Genomic DNA, 16,890 nt, shown 5'->3' with positions numbered 1-16,890 from the left:
AAGACCCCAATCAGAGTATTGTTCCAGTGAATGGGACCCACATCAGAATTAATTATTAGAGAACTGGAAAAAATCCAAAGAAAGCAGCATAGTTTGTGCTGGTAAGACTTGGGAGTAAGGAGATGAGCTGCTCGATTAAGCAGTATGTTCTGAGCCACAATTGGAGAAATGGTGTGGAATGACATTAGTGCACGACAAAGCTTGAATGGAGTTTCTTAAAATAGGAAAGGTCATAATATGAAGATAAAGGTAGGAATTCAAAAGAACATGATGATGCTTGTTGTTTAAAGGGGCCTAACATCTAGGTCACTGGCCTGAATTCAAAAGAACAAATAGGAGAAATTATTTATTTATAGGACAAGGAATAAGGGAGAATTGGAATAATTCATCACAGGAAATGTTCTATAAATTTCCAAGTTCTTTGAACACATTTAAGAAAAGGCCAGGTAAACAACTGATAAGGAATATGCTACTTGAGCAACAGCCCTAAATACAGATCACCGACTGATGATTTACTAAGTCTGTGTTCTCTACCAGATTCTTTAACTTGTATGGAAGATTATATATGAGCAACATTTAAAACCAAAAGTTTGACTGATAAAAGCTTTGTCCTTTGTAACTGTATCGCATGATTTACTGGGCATTTTCATTCAATAAAACCATGGTCAAAAGCAATACTAACACGTGTTCTAACCAGAAAAGGTCACATACAACAGACTCAACTTAATACTGCGATTCAATAAAAATTATAAAACTTTTGATCACCTAGCAGTCTACTTAACCATGGAGATCCTATGCACCCCTCTATATTTGTCCTACATTTGTTTGCTAACAGCCATATTTACATATTTTTCTTCCCTTTTCCATGTTTGTCCAGCTTTCCTCTAATCCCATGCTTCCCACATTAAAACTGAAGATCTCCAAAGAATGATTCTCTCAATAAGTTTTTTTCTATATTTTGACAGGAAGAAGTGGTGAGCACTTGTACATCACACCTGGGAAACTGGAGCTGGAAAATAATGATGATGATGATGATGATGATGAACCTGCCGGTAATGTCCTGGTACCAGATACCACACGACTCCTTCAAATATGTTATGGAATATGAGAATTAATATACAGGGCCATAATATTTTAGCTCATCAGTAAACACTCTGCAGAAGAACAGAAAAGACATTCCAGCTATATCTCCCTAAATGGCATTATAACACAGTAAAAATATTACTCTGCCTCCCATAAATCCAACCCCTCTTTCAAGTCGTGGGAGGTGGGCAACGGCATGAAGTAGGGGATTGCCTGTAGGGGTGATGTACAGCGGGGACCGTGTGTGGCCCAGGACTGCTACGGTAGCTGTGAAGGTCCTTCAGGAACCCTGAAAAGTGATGGCTAACGGGGCTCTGGTGAAGTCCTCAATGGCAGATGCGGCGGAGAAGGAGACCTTTGGAACGGCAAATCTGGCAGATGAGGCAACCCTTTTCCCTTGGGGCTGAAGAAATGGGGGGAAACCACTGCCTTGTGGTGAGAGGGATCTTCAAAGGCTAAAGGAGACAACCCCTACAGAAAACGGCAGGCTTGGAGGCTCAGGTGACAGCCCCACCACCAAGCTCGGGTGCTGTGGACTAATAACTCACACATCTCAAATCCACTTATTAAAGAAACTGAAGTGAAAAGAAACCGGATGAATACCTCGATGACGAACTTTGGCCCAAAACGGATAATGAGAATTATTTGTTAGAATGTTAGAACTTTGACAGATCAAGAGGAGGAAATGGAAAGGTCATACTTTGAGAAAGCCAGCGGGATCTATAGAACGCACAGCATTGGAATGGAATCCACAAAGGGCACGGAGGAGAGGTTGTCCTAGGAAGACCTGGAAGAGAACTGTAGAGGAGGAGGCTCTTGAAGCAGGGAAGACTTGGAAGGAAGTTAAAGCATTGGCAAGTCGACAACAATGGAGACGTTTCACGGATGCCCTATGTTCCAGTGGGAACGAGAAGTATTAAGTCAAGACAAGTCAAAAATACTACTCTCACCTGAAGTTGGATGCCTCTACTATCTTTATTCTCTAGCTGCACTCGAATGCGACCCCATTTCTCATCAGCAATGCGCAGTGTAACAAGTCCATGTAACTCGAAGCTCTGCAGTCCACCATCTCGCCCAACCCTCAATAAAAGTTTCTCTTCCTGACGTAGGTGCACACTAAGAACATATAAATATATATAAACAAACTACATTTCAATCTATCCTTGTGAAACAACTCTTTAAACATAGAAATAAACAACTTTTCTTTCTAAATATGATTTTTAAAATCTTGAAAGAATGTGAACATTTTTGTAAGCTAATTAAGAGGAGTGAGAAGTGCCAAAGTTTCTGTTCCAAAATTTTTAAATGAGTTAACAATGTAAGAAAAATCCTAAATGAGGCAAGTTCAAGAGCCTACTGCAGCTTCACACATAAAGGAGAAAATATTATTGTAGAGTTCTCAGCCTGGAGGTTGGTTACAACCTCAACAATTCGACCATCAGCTGTCATAGAAAGCCTAGGCATTACTGAAGAGGTGTGCTAGAGAATGTTAACTAAGGTAGTTTTTTGTTGCTTTCCTCATTGAACCAGAAGGTGCTTTAATATCAGTAAGATGTCTACTAAAACAAATTCAATAAGCCAAATGTTAACTCAGAGTTTCACTGTTAGAGAAAATACCAGGGAGTACATTAAAATAATGTATGCTTACATGGCAGAGAAGGTAATGTAAAAATGATATTGGCTTTACATCCTTTTATTTATTTAAATGGTTTTCAGAGATGCTGAGTTACCAGAATTTTGTACTGCAGGAGTTTGTTTACATGCCTGTAAATAAACATGAGGCTGGCAGATTTGGACACCTTCAAATACCATCAGACTGAGCCAGGATCAAACCCAACCACCATGTGAAGATGAATGTAGTGGTAATGAAAGTGGTGAGAAAATAAATATTTGTTTTACAAAATTACTTCCTATCAGGAAACATTTGTGGTGGTTGTAGGACAACATACCAAAGTAAACATCCCTACATCATTCTATGGATACAAGCAGAGGGATACATAGCTGTGGCAATTATTCTTTTAGGGACAAAAGTAAGATAATCTATCCCTCATAACGAGGACCCAGATTTTGAAGACACATCTTTTAAATGATATATCACCCATTCCTAGTCTGATTTTTGAAGGGTGGGGAAAAAAGTTCATGTGACATTCCATGTCGTATGAAGCTGGCATGTAAACGATTTCTGGTGACACGTTTGGTGATTACCAGACAAAATTCATTAAAACTCAGCCATAGATGCCCAAGAGAGATTTGGTTTATTCTGCCATCCAGTAGGCCAAGAGTAAAACAGAACGATCTATTCTTTCAGACATTTTCCCTTATGGAATGCTATTTTAACAACAGCATGCTAGTATTTAAAGTTAAGAACTTCATTTTGGTCCGTATTGAATCTAGATTTACACGATAAATTGAGGATAATTATGTCCACCTTTTCAATACAAAAACAATGTGACGTCATTAACACATCACATATTTATTACCTTTCAAACATTGGGACCGGTTTCGGCATTATTTGTATGCCATCATCAGCCATAGGAAACTTTGTGACAAGGCCTAAGTACAATATTAACATAACTTACAACATATATATATAAAAATTGAACATATTCTTACATGACTATTAAAATTTGGTGTACACCATAAAACGTTAGATTAAAATTGGTAACATATTTTATGCGACATATTATGACTTTATACAATTATTTGACTAAAGTTAAAGCTTTTTGTCAGTTGTTTATAAATATTACAAAATGTTAATTGAGCATCCAGATAACAATTTTCAATCTTTAAAAACTTTTATAACTACTAGGCGTTAAAGATAATAGTGCATTTGTTTGGTCAATAATGCTAAATTGACGTGCATTAAAATGAAATCGACCGAGCTCGATAGCTGCAGTCGCTTAAATGCGGCCACTATCCAGTATTCGGGAGATAGTAGGTTCGAACCCCACTGTCGGCAGCCCTGAAAATGGTTTTCCGTGGTTTCCCATTTTCACACCAGGCAAATGCTGGGGCTGTACCTTATTAAGGCCACGGCCGCTTCCTTCCCACTCCTAGCCCTTCCCTGTTCCATCGTCGCCATAAGACCTATCTGTGTCGGTGCGACGTAAAGCAACTGGCAAAAAAAAAAAAAAAAATATGAAATCGCCTACTGTCAGATTGGAAAACAGTGACCTATTTGTACTAGGTATGGGGATAAGTTACATTATAAGTCTTTAGTAATTCTATATCTTGCGTTAATATAGTTTGGTTATTTAATAACAAGTCGAATAAAATGATAAATTCGGCTGATATTTTAAACTTTAAAACATTATTGTCCATTATAGAGGTCCCTTTTTCAGTGAAGATATATAGTGAGCAAAACAGTTCCTCTTAGAATTGATTACAGGTTCACTCTGTTTTAGGTGGATTTTGGATTGAATAAATTTCTTATTTCGTAATATAAAGTCGTTGAGCAATGTTCGTATATGTAATATTCCGTCTTTTATGCTAATGTTCTTAAAATGTAGATCGACTTGATAGAAGTGGACTGGTGAACCGAAATTTCTTGGACCATTACATTCGAGGTCTTTGAGGTTCTAGAAATATCTCGATCCAAGACCTTAAGCACTATGTTGTCGAGAACGAAGTTGGTGAGGAACTGTCTACCAGAAAGGCAGAAAGCAGACTAGTTATGGACCAGCACATTTCAGACGCACCTACCACCCCTTAATAATATTGATCCAGATATTAATTTTACAATAGAATCCAAGGACAACAGACCCCTTAACTTCTTAGATTTAACAATCACTCGGCTCCTGCATTCCTTTAAATATAAGATCTATAGAAAACAAACACACACCGCTACAACCATTCATAAGGACTCCATACACCCACCCAGCCAAAAGCGAGCAACCTATACTAGTATGATACACCGGGCTTTTAGCATTCCCATGTCAAAATCAGACTTAAATAGAGAACTAAAAACAATACGTAGCATTGCAGCCCATAATGGCTATAATCGTAGTTTCATAGAACGAATAATTTATAAGTTCAAGCACAGACTGAAATCAAACTTACAAAAAGAAATAACTAGACCAAAAGTCTACTCAACATTCACATTTAATCCTAATGTCTATAGAATCACAAAAATTTTCAAGAAAAAAGATCAACATCTCTTTTAAAACCAACAACAGAAATCTTGACATATTTCATAACGCTAAACTAGTCAACGCACCAAACCCATATGATAAATCGGGCGTATACAGATTTCACTGTAACAGCTGTAATAGTACATACATTGGACAAACAGGGAGATCCTTTGAGGTTAGGTATAATGAGCACGTCAACGCCATTAAATACAGAAGATTTTCAGCTATAGGACAACACATAAATGACTATAAACATAGTTTTCATGACATCAACCATGATACTGACATCGTAGAAATAATGGAAAAAGGGCCCTTACTTGACATAACGGAACAATGTTTCATATCATTAGATCAGTATTTTAACCCGAATTATAATCTGAATGAGGTATCCGAAAAACCCACGATATTGTTTGATACGCTCAATTCAGTGATCAACAATCTAAAAAGACCAATAAATCAACCAGTACACAAAATGGTGCACAATATGCTCATCTACCATCCCCTCCGTAATCCACACCCTCCCGACCAATAACCTCGCATTACCGCGATCCCCCTTCCCCTACGTAACATGCTCCGCCCCTCTTCTAATACTTGTAGTCTGCTTTCTGCCTTTCTGGTAGACAGTTTCTCACCAGCTTCATTCTCGACAACATAGTGCTTAAGGTGAGTTTCTACTTAAATGAAAATAATGCCTATTAAACTTAGTTATTCTTACGCTAATACATAGTATATATATCTCTCTTCTTAGGTCCGTCTTGGATCAAGATATTTCTAGAACCTCAAAGACCTCGAATGTAATGGTCCAAGAAATTTCGGTTCACCAGTCCACTTCTATCAAGTCGATCTACATTTTAAGAACATTAGCATAAAAGACGGAATATTACATATACGAACATTGCTCAACAACTTTATATTACGAAATAAGAAATTTATTCAATCCAAAATCCACCTAAAACAGAGTGAACCTGTAATCAATTCTAAGAGGAACTGTTTTGCTCACTATATATCTTCACTGAAAAAGGGGCCTCTATAATGGACAATTAATGTTTTAAAGTTTAAAATATCAGCCGAATTTATCATTTTATTCGACTTGTTATTAAATAACCAAACTATATTAACGCAAGATATAGAATTATTAAAGACTTATAATGTAACTTATCCCCATACCTAGTACAAATAGGTCACTGTTTTCCAACCTGACAGTAGGCGATTTCATTTTAATGCATGTCAATTTAGTATTATTGACCAAACAAATGCACTATTATCTTTAACGCCTAGTAGTTATAAAAGTTTTTAAAGATTGAAAATTACCGGGCGAGTTGGCCGTGCGCGTAGAGGCGCGCGGCTGTGAGCTTGCATCCGGGAGATAGTAGGTTCGAATCCCACTATCGGCAGCCCTGAAGATGGTTTTCCGTGGTTTCCCATTTTCACACCAGGCAAATGCTGGGGCTGTACCTTAATTAAGGCCACGGCCGCTTCCTTCCAACTCCTAGGCCTTTCCTGTCCAATCGTCGCCATAAGACCTATCTGTGTCGGTGCGACGTAAAGCCCTTAGCAAAAAGATTGAAAATTGTTATCTGGATGCTCAATTAACATTTTGTAATATTTATAAACAACTGACAAAAAGCTTTAACTTTAGTCAAATAATTGTATAAAGTCATAATATGTCGCATAAAATATGCTACCAATTTTAATCTAAGGTTTTATGGTGTACACCAAATTTTAATAGTCATGTAAGAATATGTTCAATTTATATATATATATGTTGTAAGTTATGTTAATATTGTACTTAGGCCTTGTCACAAAGTTTCCTATGGCTGATGATGGCATACAAATAATGCCGAAACCGGTCCCAATGTTTGAAAGGTAATAAATATGTGATGTGTTAATGACGTCACATTGTTTTTGTATTGAAAAGGTGGACATAATTATCCTCAATTTATAGTGTAAAGCATGCTAGTATTCAGTCATTTTTACCAGACAAACTGCATGTGAAACCTAAAGGAGTGGGAATATTTTATTATTTAGGTTCTTTCAGAATTGTATAAAAAGTATGGTTCTTAGGAAACTGATAACTTCTTTCACGTTTGGATATGCATATCTTTCCCTGTTTTTTTTTTTTTAAAGCCTGCACCTGATTCATTCCGACTCCTTAGCTGATGTGGTACTTTAAAAATAATGTGTACTTCTACTGATTATCTACCTCAAGGTGTTCCATACATAAAAATTGTCGCACCGACACAGATACCTTTCCCTATTCTCCGGAATCTTTTGTGAAACACAGTTTCTATATGCCTTCTTTTCATTCATCTTTTCCTGGACTTAAATTTTTATGTCTGATACATTTTTATTGTTTGAGCCATAATAATGGAAACATTTAGATTATTTTTTACCAAGTCCATCCATAGCTAGCATCGCTGACATGGGAATATTGTTTAGTCATAATAATGAAGTAGCTGGTGATGGTGGTGGTTGCTGTGATTGCTTTTATGAGCTGAAAAACCACAGGGTTATTGTTGTGTGTGTCCTCCGCGCCTACAATCTCCGCAGCCCGCCCGACACATGGATGTTTCCAGAGACCACGAGGCAGACTGCAGTGCGCTGACGTGATCGTCTGTGACGTCAGCCAGCGCTATAAAAGGAGCAACGTTTCTCGCCTCTCCAGGACTCGTACAGTGTCCAATGACCAGACTACACCGCAAGTCAGACACGGAGGTACCCTCTTAAAAATGTGTTCTGAATAGGTGGACTAAAAAATGCGTTCTGAATAGGTGGACTGATTCCTGGCCGTGAGGTTTCACCTCTGGACACTGCCTCATTCATCCTGCATCCCGTAGCCACGTCGAGCACCCATCCAAGCATTCTGCATCTCAGTCAAGTCCCCTACAGTGTTCCGACTCCAATAATAGCATTCTGCTATATATGAACACTAGACGCAAGTTCCTTGCAAGTTATACGCCTCCTGTTAACATTCTGCTAATACGAACTCTCTCTACAAGTTCCACTTGTTATTATACATGACCGACAGTTTTCGACTATCAAGAACATTCTCTCATTTGAACAGACTGTCTCATCAAGACAAGATTGAACGTATATAGGAATCTCAAATTGTATCTATGTAAACATTATTCAGGCCCTCAGCCTACTACCTTATATTAACATTAAACGTGTGCAACTGAACAAGCTTCAAGAAAAGTTTCATTCTATTTCATGTACATATTGAATAAATGCGTTGAAGCAATAAACTTTTATGTTGTGCCTTGTATACCAAGTTCCTTGTATACAACAGTTATCACTCGCCTTCAGGCTGAGCAGCAGTTACTTGGTAGGCCATGGGGTTTGGTTTTTTTTTAATCATCGCTCATTGATCAGGAATATAATAAAGACTATCGAAATGAGAAATAAATCGTGAAGGAAACTTGACGAGTAAGGGGGGGGAAAAGGAATCATAAAAGAGGAGGTTGAAAGCCTAAGCCTTAATATCATCAAGCCAGAGTCTGACTCCATGGCTAAATGGCTAGCAAGCTGGCATTTGGCCCCAGGGGTCCCGGGTTCAATTCCTGCCCAGGTTGGTTAACTACTCCTGGCTCAGGGGTTAGGTGTTTGCACAGTCTTCAGTTAAAATTCATCTTAGGCAGGGCAGCATTCTCACAGACCGTCGATAGGGCATCAATTTGAAAGAACTGCACCAGGCCTCAATGGAGGCCCCACATTGTTATTATCAATTATTAATTTACATTTTATGGCCTTTACTGAACAACTTTAGTCAATTTTATAAAATGGGTTTTTCGGTTTCATCTCAGCCCAATACTTCTTTATTCTCTCGGATCTTCATTTCTTTATTTGAAATATAACCCGCCCCATTGCCCTTCTGTTGATCTTAGTGTTTAGTCTGGTTTCTTTATGAGTTTATTGATTTTGTCTGTTTTATTTTTAAAATCTTTTATTGTAATTTGTAATTCCCTCACATCTTTTGATTTATGTAGTCCATCCGAAGGCCGATCTTCACTGATTAACGTTTAACAACATGTTAAATGTTAACTGGTGACACCATCAACATGTTAACTGTTAAATACTGTTTCATTTAATATTGTATTCACACTTATAAACGTGTTAAACTTGACTCCCTTTGTTTATACACAGCTAGTTCATCATATCAGTTTGTTTACATTTAGGTGGTATCTTCCATTTTCAAGCAAGGACAATGGACTCTGAAGAACTGACCTTTGTTAATGCCACTGTTGCTTCTTATAGGATTTTGAGGATGGTTATGATGATGCTTGTTGTTTAATGGGGCCTAACATCTAGGTCATTGGTCCATCTTGAGAAGGAAGGAAAGGAGAATGTGGGTACGACAATATATGAATAGAAGACACAATGTGGATAAAATTCTGAATGAACTTAAAGTAGAAGAGAGGTTTAGATTTAAAAACTTTCTGAGAATGTCCGAGCATGATTTTAATGTAGTTTACCTATAAGAACTTTGTTGAAGCCCTGCCGATACCACTCTAACAATGAATTGATTTAAACATGTTTTCCAATCCCACAGGAAAACACATTAACATGTTAAATACTGTATGTTAACTTCAAAATATCAGTTAACATGTTAAGTCAACTATGAACCAAATGTCTGTATAGATGTCAATTTCAACATGTCATTTTTAACATGTTGTTAAATGTTAAATCAGTGGAGACCCGGTTTAATGTTGTTGTAGTTCCACATTTTATCAATAATTCTCCCGAATAACCAGTTTTCTCATGTCCAAAGAATGAGATTAATTTCTTAGTGATCGTGCTCATGACTGGTTCCACTTCCTTGTAGATTGTTTCAATAGAAGCTAGATTTCAGTGTCCATTATCGTGGTAGTTTTTATTTATTAATGTTCTGATTATTTTCTCAATCTTGAGTAATCTCCCTATTTCTGCAGTGTTAGTTGTTTTGAAAATGGTTAAACATGCTATTGTTATTTTTGCTTGTGTAAGTGTTTTATAGTATTTTAATTTTGTGGCTACTGAGAGGCCTTTTTTTAATTGTACATGTTCTTGGTGATTTATGATGTGCTCAGGTCAGTTTATTTATTCTATTATGCCATATCTGCTTTTCATTGAGGTTATATGTTATTTTTTCTCCAAAATAATTAAATTTGTCAAAGATTTCGATTTCCTGTTCATCTATTGTGATTTTATTTACAAATAAGTAAGTAATGTTTTATTTTACCTGGCAAGATTAAGGCCTTCAGGCCCACTCTTCCATCTAACCAGGCACTGAAATATACAATGAGTGGCACGAAAAACGAAACACCCAACAAGAAATTTCCAATTTCTTTGCAATCATTTAAGAAAAGGCTAGGAAAACAACAGATAGGGAATCTGCCACCTGGGAGACTGCCCTAAATGCAGATCAGAGTGATTGATTGATTGATGTGTATTACTGTGTAATTACCTATTTAATCAAAGTGAAGCACTTCAACCAATTTTTTAAGACGGGGTTATGTTACTGATGTTGCTTTGCGAGCAAACAATGAAGTGTTGATTGTTTATTGCAACAGACCCAGTTTTTTCCCCATGCAACCTGGAAAACACATCGCTGGATGTGAGCCAATCATGTTTTCCCATTCTTGTAGCTCTTATTGTTGTATCTTTAAATGTTCCCATTTCAATCCCACGTGTTTGTAGGATATTTCTGTGATTGTCTTAATCAGCTTTCTGACGTAAACATGCCGTTAAGCCCTGAACAAGCTGCGAAAACTGTTGCTTTGGTAGAAGATGGTTGCAGCATGTATTACGTTGCAGAAGCGTTGACGACTACACCTTCCACGATTTCCAGATCCGTGCAAAGGTACAAGGAACAAGACCAGGATCGGGCCGGGGAAGAGCAAGAAGAGCAACATCGGAGAGAGTTGACCGCTTCTTAAAACTTCAAGTTCTGTGCAACCGTCACACCACCGCCGTTGAAGTATGAAACCGACTCCACCAAGTTCAAGAGGTCAATGTTAGTGAGAGAACCGTTCGAAGAAGTCTGGAAGAAGCCAATTTTAAGTCTAAAAGACCCACTACAGGTTTGGAACTCACCAGAGAGTATCGCACAGCTCGACTATGTTTTGCAAGGGAACATCTTGGCTGGACAGTACAACAATGGGATCAAGTGTTGTTCACAGATGAGTCCCGATTTGGCTTCCTATCACCCGACAGAAGAGAGAGAGTCTGGAGAAGGCCAGGGGAAATGGGAACCTTACCGCACATTGCTATGTGGAGGAAATCCTTCTGGAGCATGTGCCTTTCGCTCCATTTATTGGTGATGATTTTACACTAATGCAAGACAATGCACACCCGCATGTTGCGAGAATTTTGCAAGAGTTCTTGGATGAAACAGGGATTCGTGCTACGGCTTGGCCTGCTCGTGAGCAAATTTGGGACCAGCTGGGGAGAAGAGCCCGTTAGCACTATCCAGAGATCCTACAGGACCTACAGAACGCCCTCCTAAAAGAATGGGAGATAATTCCTCAACAGACCATTACCACATTAATCAGGCTCATGCCTGAAAGGTTGAATGCCATCAATGGTGCAAGAGGTGACAATACACGCTTTTGAAGATGCGAACAGGACTCCCCGAGATTGTCTCCGAGGTCTGTGAAATGAAAGTGTGAAATGTATAACATCAAAATAGAAGTGCATTACTTTTATGACCTTACTCAATATTTCCTTCAAATGTGCATCTCTGGCATAATTTGTTCAATTTGTTGCCATTGATGCTTTCACGACTCGTACTTATAGACATGATATTGTATATGCTTTTGGGCTTACGCCGTGTCAAGAAAATAGGGTCAAAGTCTTTACGCTCCATAGAGAACTAGGCTCTACGTCATCAGAAGAAATCTCGACTGTCCCACTATGGCAAACTAGTGAAAGTGACGAATAAGTGAACCTGTAGTTCTAGATTTGGTCTAGATTTTCTTATTTATATAATATCTACCCTCTGACTGTAGTACTTCTTGTCCATCTCGATTGTTTATAATTGTTTTTCTTTTCATGGTTAACACTTTGATGGGACGGTACCACAATATTCTATCATAAGATTGAATTAGTGTCATAAAAGTGTAAAATTTAAAATAAATATCAGTTTTGAAAGAAATTGAAGTGTTGTGTTTTTTGTGCCGTTCACATTACAATAATTAAATTAAATACAAATTAAGTTAATAATGATAAGTGATGAAATTAAATTAAATTTAACATAGCAAGACAAAAAATGTATAAAATTAATATCCTACATAAAAAAATAGTGCATAAAATTTAATTTCGTCCCTCCTCTGGCAAACTAACGAATCTGCAAATTGTCAAAAAATTAGGAGACCGGAAAGAAGTTGCAATTACTCATGTCAAATCAATTTTTATATTTAATGATTGGTTTTATATGTTAGCCATACAGAACGAACTACAGATGTGAGACTTTGTCAGAGGGTAGACATTATATAAATAATAAAATCTAGACCAAAACTAGAACTACAGGGTCCCTTATTCATCACTTTCGATAGTTTGCCATAGTGGGGACAATTTGAAAAATAAAACGATTTAGAATTTTATATTAATCATCTACGAAGGCTTCCGTGACAATAGAATGGGTGTGAGTAGCAACATCAAGTTTACATATGATCCTTATTGGTACATAAAATGTCTCCAAAGTGCTTCTTTGAAAGTGCAAATAACCTCCGATACTCTCAGGAAGGAGGTTCCATTCTCGGGTTGATTTGTTTCTCCCATCTGAAACACGCTGCCAAGAGTCAAGCAGGTAAGAATGCAATCAAAGGAGGACACTCCCTGAGAAATGGAGGGAATACAATTTAAATAACAGAGTGGCAACCCAGTTAACAAGATTTCTATCTTTTTGGAAGATATTCTGAGGCTGATTTTCTGCGTTACTTCTTGTAGTGATTTAACTTCTTGTTAGGCTTCCTGAATGTTGTTGGACAGGAGGGCATATCATAAGCGAATCTTGGACAGTAACACACTGACGACGGGCGCCGAACGGAGGCTGCTACCCCATGTAGACCGGATAGTTCAAGCCTCCAAGAAAGAAATTACACTGCTGCACTCAAACTACTGTAACTTGAAATGTATTCAAGATATCGACCTCAAACTTGGAACATGTACTCATTAGGTTGCTCCGTAGTCTGTACATTGTGATACTTTTCAAAGCAATGCCGTTTGTGGCTCCATTCGATAGTCTTTCTAAGCACAATGTAGTATGAATGCCATATTTGCGCCATTTGTATACTTCATTTTCAAGTATGCAAGGATTTCCCTTACGGCTACTTCCCGTTTAGTGTTAGCCGTTAATTAGAAATACCTAATTCTCTGTCACTCGATACCTATTATAAACGGTCTGTACATAATCACAATTATCGGTAACCGTAGGCAACTGAATACGCCGTGCCATGTTGACATCTGCACAGGTGTTCCAGGGAATAGCTGTACATATCCGAAATTATTTTGTTAAATACATGAAGGTTTAAAGACAGAAAGATGCAGCCATAATTTATATATTCCATGACTATACCATTTGGAATTCATAATCTCGCCCACAATTTCATCAATAATCAAGAAAATACAAGGTGAATAAAAGCGAGAATTCTACTAGCCCATCACCTACTGTCGGCTGTCACCTACTGTCAGATGAGAAACTACAAGAATTATCAGGGCTCATCACTCATGTGGCACATCAGATAATGATTCTCCATATAAATGTTGAAATACATTGTTGTCATATAGGGCACGTTGCCAAGGGCGCGCCATCTTGTACAATGATTCTCGGTGCGTAAGAACACCCATGTATTTACAAAGTTTCCATGGCCACAAAGACCGTACAATAAAAAAAATACATCAACACTAAAATCTAAAATTCCTCTACTCAATGAAATGATTCAAATTAGTTAAATTTATAGCCAACAGATGGCACAACAAGCTACAAATGATACACATGCAAAAAAAAAACAGAAATCTTGCTAAAATAATTGTTTATTGTTCATGCATATATTCAATACATTAAAGTCATAAGAAAAATAGGATTTTATCCTTATTATATTAGATGAAATGGGACATTTCATTTTAAGTGTATATTATAATCTTAGTAATTTATAAATTAACTTTAAATCAGGTGCCTGATTTAAACTTGAGGAGATACAATGGCATGATGATGCCTCCAAAGAGAGGTGAAACATGTTCCATTTCGTCTAATATAACAAGGATAAAATCCTAAAATTTCTTATGACTTTAATATATGGAATAGGTGGATGAACAATAAACAATTATTTTAGCAAGTATAATAACCTTCAATACGGATCTACAATGACATTAATCACTTGCAAAACGGAGATCTCTGGAGCCCTTCAACAAGCGCTGGCTGCAGTACTATGGAGATCTCCGGGGCCGGTCGTCGATGTGTTCAACTTATGTCGTCTTTGGATCTCCCCAAATCTGATGTTCTTTTTTTTTTTTTTGCTAGGGGTTTTACGTCGCACCGACACAGATAGGTCTTATAGCGACGATGGGATAGGAAAGGCCTAGGAGTTGGAAGGAAGCGGCCGTGACCTTAATTAAGGTACAGCCCCAGCACATTTGCCTGGTGTGAAAATGGGAAACCACGGAAAACCATTTTCAGGGTAGCCGATAGTGGGATTCGAACCTACTATCTCCCGGATGCAAGCTCACAGCCGCGCGCCTCTACGCGCACGGCCAACTCGCCCGGTAATCTGATGTTCTTCGGGTTCTTCTTGTACCATTCTCTCATTACATATTCCAATGCATAGTTTAATAGCAGTGGTGACAGGCCATCTCCCTGTTTTCATGAGGAATGGCCCAGAAAATTCCCCTCTGAACTTGAATTAATATTTTGTGTTGGTTAAGGTGAGTTCTATCACTTAAATTAATTTTGGGCGGAGTCCAAAATTTTTATTTTCAAAATTATCTGTTACTATTATTATTAAGTCGAGAGGAAACAAAACTTAATAACAATACACTGACAGACTACTGTCAGTTGATGTGTGCTTTCTCTCTTCTGTTGCCAAAATTTTTTGTTAGATGGCATTACTGCCACAATTATACAAAAAGAAAAAAAGGCCCGTCAACGATAGATCCGACAACTAGTCTTGAATCAAGTTAACAGTTAATCAGCCATAAATACTATTTATTACATAACTAGTTGTCACAATATTAATATACTAATATTGCCAAATGAAAACACTGCTGTAGCATTCTTTCATGTTGCAATGCAAGTCACTCAATATGCCTGAGTAGAAAGAAAACAGAAAAGAAATATTCGTGGTCAATACTGACACATGGATACCAAACTGACTGAAGAGCCCTGCCACATTTCAAAACTGGATTGCTCTTGTCTTTGCATTAGCACTCATGTCTGGTATTATTACAATATGGCTTTATCTAAACACTGCAGTAAACAAGCCCACTTGATGCTACTGACCTCAGAGACTTGGTTGAAAGATGTGGGATGGATGAAGTTAACAACAACAACAACAACAACAACAACAACAAAGCACAGTAGTCTAATATTTGCACAACTTAAATCTGATAGTTTTTATTTATTCACAATTACTGTCCCACTTTGTTATATTTTGCAAAATATTAATACATTCAATGGCTAGACATCGTTTCCTAAGAATTTTTTTTTTTTGCAAAAATCAGTCTTAGACCAGGATCCTAACCAGACATGAAATCTTGAATTAGTCCTTTAATATCCTTTTTAAAAAAGTTTTAAAAACAGAAAAATGTCAATTCTGACAACAAAACAGTTATATGTATACACAATGGCATGTGAAAAATTACAAAGCTGTACCAATGTCTGTGCTGTGTTAATGGTTATGTAAAAATACCTAATATTGTTTGGACAATTACCTGTTTACTTTTTTAGGATTACTTGGTCAATACACATTAATATATAACTTTCTTTTATCCACTTAACCATGTATCAAAGCCACTTTCTTCTGAAAATCATGGCAAGAGGTCTACCAATACAAACATAGTGTCTGCACAGGATGGAACACAACTAAACATAGTGAACTTTGTGCTTGATTTCTTATATAAAATCTTTTGACCTTCGTGTAGTGTCAACTAGATTTCCTAAACAGCACAAAGGTTACCGAAAATGGTCGCAACATAGCTCAGTAATTAAACCATGTGACTTTTCCCTTCAAGGATTTCTCAACGAATAGGTGTACCACAGGGAACTTGAAAGTGCAGTGTAATTCAGGGCCATTATTATGTGAAGCAGCAATATAGAACATATCATCCATTAGGGACATTCTTCCCTGCTGTTACAATTACTTCTGTATCAATCTTATCAAAATAAATATGTAATTCATGAAACAAATAGGGTGCTATTTCGTGTGCCGCACAGTGTACATTATAAGGGCAATATGACTGAATTCTACCTCTTTTCCTTTAATACGTACAACAGTTAACCAGTGCAATAACTGAAAGTGTAAATTGCATCCTGGACAATTATTTTCTTTGAAATTTTAGAGTAAGCCTAAAACTGGCAAAAATATCTGTACATTCCTGACATTTTACAGTTTTACTAGGAGCCAACAGTGTTCTAAGAGAGAGGTTAAAACAAGACACAAGACACATTTCAGTTGAGAAATTACTTCAAAATAAATTGATATAC

General features: G+C 37.3%; 1 protein-coding gene across 2 annotated transcripts in view; it reads right to left on the bottom strand.

Moving 5' to 3' along the window:
* The window catches only part of deltaCOP (coatomer subunit delta), a 113,166-nt gene that overhangs the window by 61,888 nt on the left and 34,388 nt on the right, over positions 1-16,890 (bottom strand). For both annotated transcript variants that reach the window (XM_067151216.2, XM_068228600.1), the window contains one exon: positions 2,034-2,199. In XM_067151216.2, coding sequence (XP_067007317.2) covers positions 2,034-2,199 — 166 coding nt within the window. The remainder of the gene's footprint in view (positions 1-2,033; positions 2,200-16,890) is intronic.

The sequence above is a fragment of the Anabrus simplex genome, chromosome 7 (assembly GCF_040414725.1).
Source record: "Anabrus simplex isolate iqAnaSimp1 chromosome 7, ASM4041472v1, whole genome shotgun sequence".
In the NCBI taxonomy this organism is placed as follows: Eukaryota; Metazoa; Arthropoda; class Insecta; order Orthoptera; family Tettigoniidae; genus Anabrus; species Anabrus simplex.
Note: the sequence above shows the minus strand (reverse complement) of the source record. Positions and strands in the feature narration are given on the sequence as shown.